Source organism: Castor canadensis, chromosome 2 (genome assembly GCF_047511655.1).
Source record: "Castor canadensis chromosome 2, mCasCan1.hap1v2, whole genome shotgun sequence".
NCBI lineage: Eukaryota > Metazoa > Chordata > Mammalia > Rodentia > Castoridae > Castor > Castor canadensis.
Window position 1 is genome coordinate 201,845,566 of NC_133387.1, and position 15,185 is coordinate 201,860,750.

The following is a 15,185-nucleotide window of genomic DNA, read 5'->3' on the forward strand; positions in this document are numbered from 1 at the left end:
CCGTTACTTCCCCTCTGCTTCCCTAATCCCGTGGACCCTGTCCCAATCTCATTCTTATTCTTTTATCACTAGGATTCGCACTGGTAAAGGCACAGATAAATGTCTCCACCATTTACAGGCATATAGTGAGACGTGCAAATCAAACTTAAATTGTACAAAACAAGAGTTCCACCACCTTACCTTTCCGGCAACAAACGGCATATCACCCAAGCACAATCTGTAATGTGGCTGTGAGCTGAAATAGTTCCTAGGACCTTTCTGGAAAAAAAAAGAATTTTATTTTATTCACATGGTGATAGAAGCTGACTATTCACAACCAACCTAAGTTTCAGCTTACAATGGAACTACTACTTGCTTATCTATACTGGTGTTATGGTCTTGAGCAAGCTCTAATAATACCTGAAGGTTTAGGAAAAAAGTACCTGCCCTAGTGACACAGTCACAGTTACAGCCCAACAGTGAAACCACACTCAGACCTAGGGCATTGCAGGGCAAAGGCTGGCGAGGCAGAGGACTCCTGGTGTCTGTGCCAAGCTCCCTCCGCAGCCCTCACGTGCTCTCACAGGTGTCCTCCCACACCGTGGTGCACACTGAGGGGCAGATTTAGTCACCCTTGCCTTTCAGTGAAGACACTGAAAACGAGGGGCTCACACTCACAAGGTTGTAGCACTTCACCAAGTAGGAGTGTTTTCACACAAAATATTCCAAGCAATCAGCACGTTGTCTGACTGGTTATGTTCTCCTACCTTTTCTGCTGGTTTTGACTTTTTTTTTTTCATTTTTCTTGCACTGGGAGCATATGAAGATGTCTTATCCTCAAAGATAATTCTGTTTGTTTCTAGACCAGTCTGCAACTAGGAAAAACGTGAGAGTGTAAAATTAATGCTACAACAATACAAACTGGTTCAAATCTGACAACTGCCATGTAAGAGCTTATAGAACACGACAGCAGTTATCTGATGGAGCCATGGCGCACCTTTCCCAAATTCTTTAAATGACCACCAGTCTCATTTTATCCTCAACTCACTGTAGTATAGCTTCTCCTTTCTTCAGCCCAGGGCCCTTGCTTGCTCTACCTGTCTATAGTTGTTCCATGAATTCTAGCTAATGTCTTTTAAAAAATAAGATCTAATTACAGTGTTAGACCCAAAGTATCTGGAAAGCAAAACATACTTCTTCCTTTAAAAAAAATCAAATTTATACTTGCAAGAAAAAATGTCCAAAAGTACTAGAAGTTATTTCACAAATGTTATCAAGCCTTTTTCTTTAGAGGCTTAGTAACTACATTAATTTTAAATAATACCTTATCTTTATAGATGGAACTTCACAAGCTATTGCTAAGAATTTCAGAAACAGCAATTTTCCTTACAAATGTTTCTTTCAAACAGAAAAACAATAACAACAACAAAAAAACCAAAAGAGCAACAACAAAAACCCCAAACCCTATCTGTAAGTGGTTCTTTCAAATCTGCCCATGTATCAAAATTGTCTGGAGTTTGAGACAAATTCAGGATGCTAGGTTTTTCTTCAGACTAATGATTTTGAAACATCTAGGCTGGGGAAATTTATATTTTATACTTATTTAAAAAGTTCCCCAGGAAACTATGGAGCCAAGAAATTAAATAAAAATAAATAATGAAAACTTTCCTAACATTTTCCACAATGTCTGAACTCTCTGAGGACAGAAACTACTCACCAACAGCAGAGTTCAGGGATCACTACCTCGGGAGCATCAAGACACTCTGACATACCTAACATGCTTTATACACAAAGTTCACCAGGTAAAACTCAATGAACAGAAAACTGCTGTTCTGGAAGACTTAAGAGCCAGTGAGTGTAAAAAAGTGAACAAAAAGAACAATTTTTTGGCTGCTTTGACTTTCAGCTGATTTAGTTCTTCCTTGGCAGTTGTCAAGTGCTTTCATCATCACTTATCTCGCTTGATCTCCCTAATACTAAGAAGATATAAAACAAGAGTCTCTTTATCAATGACAAAATCCAGGTTCTGAATGGTTCAATACATTGCCCAAGGTAATACAAATTACAAAGAGCTTAGTTAGAACCCCACTTGATGCTGTTATTCCTCTACAATAAACAAAGTTCACCTCAGAACACAAAACCTTTACTAATAATATATTATCTATATTCTAACAGCAATACCTAATTTGGTTCCTACTGCTAAATAAAAGACTCCAAAGATACCAAACTAATTTTAATAATTCATACAAAAACAGTGAACTAGCTAAATTTGCATTCTATACACAATGCGCTCAGCACCATGCACACAAAGCACCCCCATAAATCTTCATGCTACGTAACAGCCACGGAGACACAGTACATCAGCCTACCCTAAAGTCAGGAGCCATGGGGCTCAATAACTCAGAGTGCACACTGAGGGGAAAAATACAAACCTACAAACTCATCAGGAGGTCAGGTTTAACAGAAAGAGAACACAGTGAACCAATGCTTCAGAGGAGCACTGAAGAAAGTCGCCATGCTCACATTCCCTGTGAGAGCCCAGCACCCTGCAGACGTTCTGCCAGAGACTGAACTGCAGAGGCTCCACTCTAGGTGCTCTGAATAAGAACCTGTTTCTTGTGCTCCTGAGAAATGGTATCTGCAAGCGTTCTAAACTTAAAGAGCTTATGAAGTGGAAGAGGACGTCTGGGAGGTATTTAAGCAAAGAACCTCAAAGTGGGAGAGCCTTCAGCAAAACCCACAATCTTTACTGAGTCTGTCCAAGACTTCCTTTAGTATTTTGCTGAGTGTTCTAGAAGTGCAGTTCTGGTCTGTACACATAGTGCTTCTGTGAATCCGCACTGCCTCTTTTACCTATTCTACCAAGTGGCTGGCCACTGCAAGGATAAAATCCAAAATGAGGAGAAAGTGAGGCTGACTGTCCTCATGTGGTGCTCTGTGAACTGATGTGGTCTCCACCTTCTGCCCAACCCACTCTCTCAACTTCTGTCCCGGTGTCTCCATGGTCTCAAGAAAAGGAGCAGTGCACTGCTGTTTGACACAACACAACACTGGGGCTGCACACTGAGCCCCAGTGCCTCCTGTGTGCTGAGAATCCCTTTATCACTGGGCTACACTTCCCACCCAAGAAACACTTTCAAACTAGAATTTTTTTTTTTTTTTGCAGTGCAAAGGATTGAACCCGGGTACTCATACAGGCTGAGCAAGTGCCCTACCTCTTGAACCACACTCCCTGCACTTTTATTTTGTTTCTGAGATAGGCTCTTGCTAATTTTGCCCAGGTTTGCTTCAAACTCTCAATTCTCCTATCTCCACCTCCTGAAGCTGAGATTACAAGTGTGCACTACCACACCTGGCTGGCTTTTGGGCAACTGTGGTACTGAATGACGACACCTAAGTTTATATGATTATTTGCCTCATTGTATGTCTCTGAAAATTTTCAATTCACTAGTGTTTTAAATGCTCATTGAAACTCCACAATTTGAAACATGCTAAAGAACTATTAAAATTATACTGATTAAAATACTGAGGATTCATACACTGGACTGTTCTAAAGTGCAAATTAACGTAGGATGACACCCACCAAATGACAGCAAACATGAGGCAGCGCAACTCACCTCAGCTGCCTTCGCTTGCATGCGTTTTCTTTCCTGCTCTTCTTCACGGAGCTTTGCTTCCAACTCTTGCATTTTTTTCTGGAGGTACGAGTATCAAAAGTGGATCATAGATAAGAGTATCAAATGTGTCTCTGTGTAGAATTTAGTGCAACAACATAGGAACAGGCTGCAACTGTAGGCACAGGCAGCAGAGCTGGCCCCTGCACTGCAGCAGTGGCTCTGGGCCTGACCCTGCCAGCACCTGCAGCCCCTACAATCACTAACATCACTCCTGAGTAACAGAGAGGGTAAATCTATGGCCAAAGACACAGCTTGTGTGAAGGCAAAGGCAATTGGTTACCAGGAGGTATAACATGGAACTCTACGCAGTAGTATTAAATGCCTACCAAGTGAAACACAATTACACCAGAAATCAGTTCAGAGAACAACTGAAATCAAATGATGCAAGCCTTAAGGATCTCAAAACATTTAATCTTTCAATATTCTGAAAAAGAATTCTCTATGCCCACCAAAATTGTAAAATGTGAACATTCTTCTCCAAATTTTGAAAAAAAACCAACCCTCCCACTTATTTCTCTGCTGGAAGATCATCCTTACTGGTATAAATCTTTAGTGACCTAAAACAAATTTTTATAAATCACACATCGATGAGTGTCAGACATGTCCCCTGACCGCTGCGAGGGCCTGTGTGGCAGTGAGTTTGCTACACTGACCTCTGCGAGGGCCTGCATGGTGGCAAGTTTGCTGTATTGACTTCTGCAAGGGCCTGCAGGAGGTTGAGTTTGCTGTACTGACCTCTGCAAGGGCCTGCATGGCAGTGAGTTTGCTGTACTCCTGTTCAAGGAGGTCCAGCTTGTCAAGTTGACTCTGAACATGTGTCTGGTCATGCTGTCGCTCTCTTTCTAAGGAAACCTGTGAAATAAGATCAAACACAGCATGACTTAATAATCAGACACTGAAAAATAGCACTGATAATATCTGAAAATACACTGTATGCTATCGGCCTTTCAGAGAGCTACTTAGATATGGAGAAGTAGGAATGTAAAAGTAAGATGAAAACCTGGACACTGATAAATGACTGGTTAAGTGGAACACTGTTCTTACCATGTAACATGAGACCTTATATAAGGAGAATGTCTCAACGGTCAGGGAGAGCAGCGACTTGTTGGACAAATTACATTACAGGTATAAATATGCAAATACTTCCAACTCCCGGACCTGTCAAGTAGTTAATCCACAAATTAGGACACTAATTAGGGGTGTTGTATTTATCTTTTACACACCCTTTGCAGTCTATTTAAGATATACTTCTTCTCTACAGTTTTAGAGTTAAAGATTTGGAATGGCTGTTTTCTATGTTCGTTTAAGGTCAGTTTTAGGGTGAACCAGTGAACTAGATTGAAGAAGCAGAAACGTACTAAATGAAGATCTTCAGAGAAAAAGTCAAACACTGAGTGTCTGAACGTGTAATCACTACTTCTTCATGTATAAGTCTACTTCAATAGCTAATCACATTAAGAAGTTCATTATGATAAAAAATAAAAACCTGTAAGTTTATCATGAATTAGTATGAACTATTCATTCTTTCTACTCACTTTAACAGCTATTTCCAACTCTATTTATACTGTAACTAAAAGGTCCCTATTTTTCTCGAGTGTGGCTCTGTGAGGTCACATACCTGCTTCTCCAGGACAGATGTCCTCTCCATTTCTGCATGCTTTATCATATTTCGCATGTACTCCAGCTGCTTTTCTAAAAGATTGCACTTACTTTCTGCAGCTAACAACTGGGACGCTAGCTCTAAAATGAATACGTAAAGAAGGAGAAGTCAGCTCATCAGTAGAACAGGTTTGAGTACTGCACATACAACATAAGCAGTTATGTTTCTTCCTTGGTGCTAGTCAAACAGTCAGAATGCACGACATCGCTCCTCACAGTGCACCTACTGCAATGTGACGTTGTGATACCTGAGGAGACTGATCACCAAGACTGATCAACAAACCTTGGTTGTGCTTTGACTCCTCGTTCTTGCAGTTCTCTCTCTCTTGTATCTGTTCATCCAGCACCTTCTTATACTCAATCGTCTCTCTGGACAAGGTCTTCACACTTTCTTCTGCCTGAATCCTTTCAAGTTCCAAGCGCCGAATCTTATCTTGAAGATTCTTCAAGGCAGAAAATATGGCTGCCGAATATAAAACACATACTGTAATAGTACACAGAGGTACGTTCACTGACTACAAGATAACAATACACAGGAGAAAAGTCACTGACAAGGTAATTTGAAAAACTGATGGCTTTTTCTGGTGGAGGATCATTTTTGGGAAAAATAAAATGTTAATTGTTACTTCATAATTTTAAAAAATCCATTAAGCCATCTTTTGAGTCTCTGAAATGTTCTAGCTACTCCAGTTTAAAAAAACAATCAAAGATTTTAAAAATGGCACAGTAAGAAACAAAAAAGAAACCTGGCTCTCTGGGCATGGGGGGTCACGCATATTATCCTAGCTACTGAGCAAGTGGACATCAGAAGAACCTCATATTGAAGCCAGCTTAGGGAAAAAGTTTGTGAGATCTTTGCGCATGGTGGCGCACACCTGTTATCCCAGCTATGCAGGGAACTCAAGTAGGAGGATCTCAGCCGAGGCCAGCCCAGCATAAAAGTTGAGACTCTATTTGAAATAACTACCGCAGAAAGGGCTGGGAATGTGGCACAAGTGTAAGGCCTTCAGTGTACTGCCAAAAAAGGAGAGAGAAAACATAGGAAAATACAACAAAGAGAAACCTTTTTCTACATGTGCAAAATAAATCTAGTATTTGCTTCTGATAATTAAAAACTGAAAACTGAAGAATTAAGTTACCATTTTAAAAACATTTGCATTTTAAGCTGAGCATTGTGGGGCACAGCCATAATCTCAGCACTTGGGAGTGTGAGGCAGGAGGATCTCAAGTTTGAGGCCAGCCTGGGCTACTTTCAAGACCCTGTGACAAACAAGAGCAAAACAAGAGTCCAGATAAAATTAATGTCCTTTAATATGAAATTAAATATTTAATAAATTAATGCCCATTAATAGAACTTTAGCTCTTTTTGACTCACTGAAGTGCATTTATTATTATATATTTTTATTATATTTTACTGTGTAAAACATACAAAGTAACACAAAGATATAAGTATGTATCTTTGGAGCTGTCTGCCCAGGAATCTCTCCTTTCTGTAATAGGGCTAAAACTCTTTATTCCTTTTTCCCTCCTTTTAAAAGTCTGCCTAGTTGACATACAGTAGACACCCAAGAAAAGCCCAGACAATGGCTGTTATTTTGGGAGTTCTGTCCAAAAAGTTGAAGCCAGAATTAGTTCAATGTAAAAATGCTTTTAGTGGCCATGTTTCCTGCTGAGTGGAAGAAACTGGCTCACAGCAAGAGAAAATGAAGTTAGGGAAAAGTAGGAAAGAAGAAAAAATAAATAAAAACCCAGAAACTAAGTGCTGGGTGCTTCTGAATCCCTGGTCCTGCCATTCTTCAAGGCTAACTGTGCACCTGCTTGCCTGACTTGGCTGTCCCAGCCTCCCTCACAAGTTATGAACCAGAATGATTCCTCCTTACCAAAGCTAATTCATTTGGAGTGCTTCTCTTAGTTAACCCAGTTTTTACTAACTGCACCTTTAGTCTAAGCTCTTTTTAAAAAAATAAATCTATTATCAGAAAGATACAATGGTTTCATTCTACCACAAATTACATATTTAAAATTATACAAATACATACATGTGCATGTGTGAAAAAAATGAAACCTTTACGCAGCAGAGCTAATAGAAGAAGAAATACGGTAACTTTTACTTTGTCCTGTATTTTCTAGTTTTTTGTGTATTAATTTACATTTTATACCCTTATAGGTTTATTTCAAGAGCTATCATCAACATGTTCTTAGTTTCCCTTCGTTCCCTTTTATAAAATTCCTTGCTTTCTTAAGCTCTGACATTCTGAGTGACCAGTGATGGATCTTAAGCTTTTTTTTCCTCTTAGGTAAGATCGTGAGTTCATGATCCACTGTCCATTTATAGTTATCTCAAGACTCAGGTGGAACTGAGCAAGAGACTCGGATTTAAAATGTCATACACTCAGAAGAGGAATAATAGGTAACAGATTTCCAGAAGGAGCAGTGGACCCCTAAATAACCAGTGAAGAGAAACAAAGCAACATGCTTGAACACAGCACTGCTCCTTTCTCTCTGTGGCACATACTGGGTTTATCCTGCATTTGCCGCAGTACTTCTGAAACACTCACTTTGGTTAAGCGGGCATGAGAGCGCAAATGCCTGTGGAACCGCATGTGAGGGCAGGTGCTCGATTTGCCCTGAATCTTGCTCAGCTATCCTGAAGACTGAGCTCCTTGGGACAAGATTTCCTTCACAGTGGAGGACAGTGCAGTGTGCCACTGTGGCCGTCAGGCATTTCAATGCACTGTACTGAGACAGCAGGCCATGTGGCATGTGCCTGCAGTCCAGGCTTCTGGGAGCAGCAGTCCTTTTCTTAACTCTCATCTACTCAGCAAATCTAAGCCTCACCATGACATGGCCCACATAGAAGGAAAGTACCTGAATGGCATCTCTGAGAACACACACTTGAGCTCAGGGCCTCGTGCTTGCCAGGCAGTGCTTTGCCACTTCACTCACTCTGCCAGTCCTTTTTGATAGGGCTCCACGTTATGTCCAGGCTGGCCTGGGCCTCAATCCTATTGGTGCTTCCCACACATCCGGGATGAGAGGTGTGTGTCACTGTGACCAGCCATGGGTCGATCGAGATTGGGGGTGGGGCGGGGGAGGGGGTATTGCTAATTTTGGCTGGGGCTGTCCTTGAACAGAGATCCTCCCAAGTAGCTAGGATTACAGGCTTGAGCCACTGCACCTGACCTAAACATTATTCTGAATGAAAGCCAGGGATTCAGGATCCCTAGGTGATTCTCAGAGGAAAAGCTTGGAAACTGCTCTAAGTGACTTCTAAAAGTATGAGGAAAAGAGAACCTGCATTTCAAGACCACTCTGTCATTTATCCCAAAGAATGCAGTGCTTGGGGCACAGTAAGTCTAGGATATTTCAATGTCACTTCTTGTTAGTGATGGAGTTGGGTCAATTTATTGCCTTGAATACTATTATCAGTATACCAATACATGTCTGTTGCAGATCAAGGCAGGAAGAAACTATAATTCTGTAGAGGTCAAATTTTCTGGCAGTACTGGGGTCTGAACTCAGCTGTGTGCTTAAGGACTACCATTTGAGCCATGTCATCAGCACTTTCAGTGTTTAGCTTGGGTCTTTTTCCTTTTATTTTTTTCAGATACAGTCTCTCACTTTGCCAGGGGCTAGCCTTGGACGGTGATCCTCTCTGTGCTTCCTGTGTAGCTGGATTGCAGGCAATGTGCCACCTTGTGCAAGCCTCCCCAGTGCTGTTGTTCTGATGGCTCTCTACCTTTTCATCTCTGCTTTTTAAGTTCACTACTTCAACCATGGTATTTTCCAGACCTCCTTCAGGATTCGCAAGTTCATTAGTGTAGTGTTCTCCATACATGTCAGGTTCTCATCTGCTTTCTATTCAGCTCCATCTAACTCATAGGCACCTCAAGCTGATATGGCCCTAATTACATTATCAGTCCTTAAAATGCTATATCTCTACTGTAAGCTAAATTAATCACTAATCATGTACACTAGATAGAAACCCTGGACTCAAGAATTCTCCATCTTCCCCACTGCCCACATGAAAATATAAAAACCCTTTCCTGGTTACCACTGCTGGGTTTGTGTGTGATGCGAACTGCAGTTCACCCAACATTTACAGACCACACCTGATGTGCAAGGCACTAAGCAAGGAGAGGGAGGGGGCGACTGTGGTGTGGGCGGGCAGAGGAAGGGGACACGAGGTGAAGGATGAAGAGCAATTACCGTCGGGCTTCTCAAAGCGTGGAGTGTGGGTGTGTGGAGTGGGGTCACAAGCTCTCCCCACTGTGTACTGAGGTCAACACTACTTTCATAACACTAGTAAAACTCCATTTGCTGTTCTCACTGTGGTGACACCTGCAGTGATGGTATAAAAGCAATGCAAAGTGAAACCTAACTTCAGCTCAAATCAAGTCAGTGATATTTAACCCATTTTAAGTATGGTATTCACTGCCACATATTTCCATCAAGGATAAATGCAGCCACTATGTTCCTGATGAGGCAGAAAAATTCACATCTTATTAATGCTTAACAAAATGGGCTGTCTGTACACACTGACTGCATAAAGTATATACCAAAAGACAATGGTGTTGACGAGGACCTGCAGGAGTGTTTATGGTGAGCTGAACCAGCACCATTTCCTTTACAGAATGCCACTTTTACTTTTACTGATAAACTAGGGCTCTTCAGCAGGACATCGAGCAGAGCAGTTACTTCCTCAGAAGTGAATGGAGTGAGTCTGCTTTTCAAATACCCGACAGTAACTGCTGCTAATGACAAAACTTCAGCTAAAGTTAGAATTCTGAGAACCCGGTCCTATACTGTGAACTTTCTAATTTCCCAATAGACTCTTCTTCCAAGACCAGTGATATTTCAAAAGTATGTTGTGGTGTTGTACAATGAAATTTGTTAAGATTAGAACATCTGCATATGCCAGCATATCAATATGAAAATTACAAATGGGTGGTCATTCAAAGCTCAGGCAAAAAGAATGGATGTCAGTGCTGTGATACAAACGAAGGAGATAACCAGCACAGCAAACCTTTGGCTTGACTAACTCCTGGGAATCAGACTAGTGAAATGCTTCCCATGTTACTAGCTGAAGTTATTCTGTATGGCTAGGGCACTGAATCCTACTACACCTGTCTGTCTGGATTGTTTGTGCAAATAGTATGATTTATAATTAATCTCAGTTTTCCTTCTGGGAAGCTGGAAATCAGTAATTGTGACTGGTTGTGCAGATACAAAGTGTGACCAGTCTCCATTAAAAACCCTAGTCTCGGTTGTAAGTTTGCTTTCCTTGGTAAAAACACTTCACATGTGTTGTGGGGGAAGAAGTGTGACCCCAGAGAGAATCTTAAACCTACATCTAGGTTTCTCCAGGTTCTACTTGTGTGTCTTTCTCCAGGGATACTTGTTTTTTTTTTTTTTTATTGTTTTATTATTCATATGTGCATACAACACTTGGGTCATTTCAATACTTGTTTACTTTACAACTAGTTCTGGATCCTATGAGCCCTCTAGGTATCTCCAGTCACACAGGTAGGTGGTCGTAAGGTTCCCCAAAGCAGATTATGAAATACTCACTGATGACCACAAGTGTAGTCAGTTGCACACCTGTAATCCCAGCCCTTAGGAAGCTGAGGCAGGAGAACTTGGGGCTAGCCTGGGCTACAGCGCTGTCTCAAAGCAGCAAAAAATTCCTGATGTTCTCATACTCCACAACGCGACTACCCACTTCTCAAGGTTAGTATAGTATTAAGGAAGAACATCCACAAATTGGGGAAAAAGGCTATTAAAATATGTCTCCATTTGCAACTGCTGTGTGGGGCTAGTTTTTATACACTTTAATCAAAACAACTTATTTCAAAATAGCATGCAAAAGTACATATGAGCATTCGGCTCTCTTCTCTTAGGCTAGAAATTGAGGAGATTTGCAAAGTATGGTGTAACACTGCCACTCTTCATTCTGTGTTTTTAATTTGGAAAATGCAATTAAATTAGAAAAACAGACAATAAATTGTTATCAATGCCTAACACAGCAGGTAAAATTTAACTCCTCCTTCCACTGGTGACAACATTACACTTCACAAGTTTCCCACAAGCTTCTAGTAGGTATGCCAAGATGTGTTTTTCTCTCAGCACTTAAGGAGGCCAAAAAGAGCTCTTGAATGGTAAAAGCCCCAAGCCAGCTTGCCAGCAATTCCAGCAGGTGTCTGGCTGCACATAAACGGCATCAATTCCATATGTGCCTGGTATGAAGGTGTTGGAAAGCACTGGCCTGCCAGAGCACATCAACTGATTGGTGGTGAGCTGTGTTACTTCAAATGCACACCCGTCTCCACAGCACCACCATCTGCAGTGCAAGCTGCACATAACAAACAGGTTATACTGAGGGTTTTGGAATGACTGGTCACAGCTAAAGTTCAAAACAAATGAGAACAAAAATCACAAGAAACACAGTTTAGCTGTCTCTTCATTTCCAAGCAGATAATCACACAGCTGAAGTGAAAATACAGTTATGAAAACATATGAAGTCGTAACTAAGGGAAAGCAGAGCAACATGAAAAAGGATTCACTCTATGCAAAGAAAAGAGTCACACAGAGTATTCAAGACCAAATGTAGTCAAGAACCATGTGGGGGTCTGCTGAATCACCTGCAAAACTGGAAGAGAAGATGGTTTTGGGACTATGTTTGAGTAATCAATCACCTGAAATGTTTCTTTATCTGTAAATTTTAAATATGCCTGTCTTATACATTTTGTGAAGGTTAAATGAAATGTAATTGGATTTATTTGGGATGCTGCTGTGTTTCATTTTTTAAGCTGTATTTAGCCAATGAGGGTTTACCCATGCAATAGGCTAAAAGGCATTTTTACTTCAGGATGTTTTTAGTTTCAACTGGGAAACACATTTTATGTGTCTGAAAAAATTTTGAATCAAATTTTAGAAACTATCCATATAGAAAAATACGAGGGAGATAACAATATCATATAGTTACCAATGTAAATTCTGGCCCACAATGGGGGCTCAAAAGTGCTTGCAGAAATAAATTTCAGTAGTCTGGCGTCTTAAGAACTGCAATACTCATCCAAACTTCCTTTTAAGATACTGAGTTTCTCCAGGTCCCAGTGGCTCACAACTATAGTCCTAGCTATTTGAGAGGCTGAGATCAGGAAGATTAAGGCTTGAGGCCAACCTTGGCAAACAGTTTGGAGACTCCCATCTCCAAAACAACCAGAGCAAAATGGACTAGAGGTGTAGCTGAAGCAGTAGAGTACCTGCTTTGCAAGTGAGAAGCCCACAGCTCAAACTCCAGCCCTACCATCTGCCCAAAAAGATAGTGTCTCAACATTGATGATGATAAAGAACATGTTAATTAACTGAATGCTTAAATGACAGGATGCTACATATCAGACTACATCATTTAAACACTTTCAACAATTTAAAATAATGAAGGCTATCTAACACTCAAACAATGTAACATAGGTTTAAAAAGCAAAAAACACACAACTGAAGCTGCAAGACTTTCATTAAACTTTAGTAATGATTTATTTAAAAAATAAGTCCAAAATACAATAACCACACAAGAGACTTCTAACTCTGTGGGAATGCAAGACCTAAGAATTAGCTACTAATCCTTCCACTGCAATATTATGCCTAGTTCTGATCTTTATATTCATGAAAAGACAACTTAAAGAAACTTCAGAGGGCAAATTACTAAAGAATGAAAACTTAAAGGGACAAACTTTCCTACAGAGCAGTCAGCAAGTTTCTGCCCCAGTAAGTCACCAATAAAGCTCACTGCTTGATCACATTACTAGTGATTTTAAAGAACGAGACAAGATGGAAAAGGAGACGCAGAGGAGAAACCAGAGGAACGAGCTTCTCTGTCTTCAGAGCCAGTGCTGTGGACCACCCACAACTGTCCTTTCGTGTCCACAGGAGGTGAGTACAAGACCCTTCCACCTACCTAGACACCAAAATCCACAGATGCGCAATCTGCTCAATGGGATGGTGTAGGATTTGCATATAACCAACATATCCATCTTCCCACACACTCTAAATCATCTTTAGATTACTTATAATCCCTATCATAAAAAACTAAGTGCTATGCAAAGTTATTCTCTTTTGTTTAGAAAGAAAAAAATGTCTACACATATGCTCACTACAGACGCACATTTTATTCTCAAATATTTTTGACTTAAGTTGGTTGAATCCATGAATTCACAACCCAGATATAGAGGCCCAATTGTACTTTTATAGTGTGTTTGTATATCAATACCTACTTTCAATACCTACATTAAGACACTGAAACTACCATCTCCTTCACACCCATAAAAGTAAAAGCTACAAAATCTGAACAAAGGACCAAGTGACTTCAGAAAAGACACTTGGGGAGAGCACCAAGAGGTATGTGTTAGAGAATGTAGGGAAAGAAAGGCTTCTCAGAGGAAATGATGTATTAAGCTTTGCTTTAAGAATAAGTACAATCCTCCAAAAAGAGAATCTCAGTAAGAGTACAAGCAGTGACTGTAGTGAGGTCAGCAGAAGGGAGACCCAACACCTAACCTCCAGAACCCCTCCCTGGTGAATACCTTGTGTTACATGGCAAAAGGACTTCTAGAGATGTTGCTCATGTTATAGACCTTAACACCGAGATTATTCCTGATTATGTGAGTGGGTCCAATCTAACTAATAACATGAGCAGAAACTGTTCTCTTCCAACTGAAGTTAGAGAAATGGACCACCAGGAGAAGTCAGAGACTGGAGGAATATGAGACCTGACCCATCATTGTCAGAGGGGACCACAAGGAAAGCATGAGAAGGAACAATGATAGCCTCTAGGAGAAAACTGGCTCTGACTGCAGATGGACAAGGGAACCTCAATTTAGCATGAACAAGAACCTGAAAGAGTGTGGAAGCACATCTCCCCCAGGCCTCCACTCAACACCTTGATGAGCCTTGCTAGACCCCAAGCAAAGGACCCAGAGCAGCCCTCCCAGGGTCCTGTTCTACAGAAGACTACGACACAGTAATCTGTGTTATTTAAAGCCAAGTGCATGGCACTTCGCTAAGGCACCAGGAAAACTAATACAGATGGCAAGTTGGAGCAATGATATATTTCAGAGTAGAAAGATGAGTGGGGGAAGAACAAGAAAGAGGCTGGCAGACAGGGGACTGGCTCATGGAAAAATCTAAGACTTCACTGTTACTACGTGAGCCGTGCAAGTGCTGAAGCCTTCCTGTACAGTGTGACACATAGTAGCTGTGACAAGTGGCAAGAATACTGTCAACTGGTGATGAGGAGTCACTGGGCAGAGTATTATGAACATTCAGATGATCGATGAAGAGAACCTGAGACAAAGTAGTAAGAACATAAGGAGATAGAACTTTTGAGATATTAAAGAAGCAGACAGTCTTCGCTCCTGACTTGTGTTGGAGAGAACAAACCAGTCACAGGTGACTCAAAATGCTTTGGCTTCTATGATTGGATGAGGTTCAACGATCAACATAAACAACAAAGGAAAACTGTTATGTTTGAGGGGGCTAAAATTAGGAAGAGGGAAATAGGAATTCAAAATAATGGAGGTTGAAAATAAGAATTTTAAAGTGGCAAGTAGGCACAAATAATATGTCTGGTGGGGTTCATACCTCTGCTGTTGCTTTCTGGATAGGCAAGTGTGGGCTTATTTGGGGAGCGTCGCAGGTCACTATTAAGGAAAGGCTTGTCAGGTGGGTACAACACATAGGGAGATGAATGGAGAGCCACACTTCCCTCAGACTTTGATGGTTCAGGTAGGATGTTCTGAAAAACAAAAGTGCACAAATTACCTTTCAAAAGTTTGAGCCACAAACACTCATGACTGAGTACTGGACTATCCA

General features: G+C 40.9%; 1 protein-coding gene across 1 annotated transcript in view; it reads right to left on the reverse strand.

Annotated features, from left to right (window-relative positions):
• Nucleotides 1–15,185, reverse strand: part of Cep57 (centrosomal protein 57) — a 28,396-nt gene that overhangs the window by 5,931 nt on the left and 7,280 nt on the right. The window contains exons 2-8 of the mRNA XM_020184165.2: nucleotides 14,955–15,108; nucleotides 5,599–5,778; nucleotides 5,275–5,396; nucleotides 4,392–4,508; nucleotides 3,597–3,674; nucleotides 747–854; nucleotides 181–258 (exon numbers count right to left, since the gene is read on the reverse strand). Of these exons, the coding sequence (XP_020039754.2) occupies nucleotides 181–258; nucleotides 747–854; nucleotides 3,597–3,674; nucleotides 4,392–4,508; nucleotides 5,275–5,396; nucleotides 5,599–5,778; nucleotides 14,955–15,108 (837 nt within the window). The remainder of the gene's footprint in view (nucleotides 1–180; nucleotides 259–746; nucleotides 855–3,596; nucleotides 3,675–4,391; nucleotides 4,509–5,274; nucleotides 5,397–5,598; nucleotides 5,779–14,954; nucleotides 15,109–15,185) is intronic.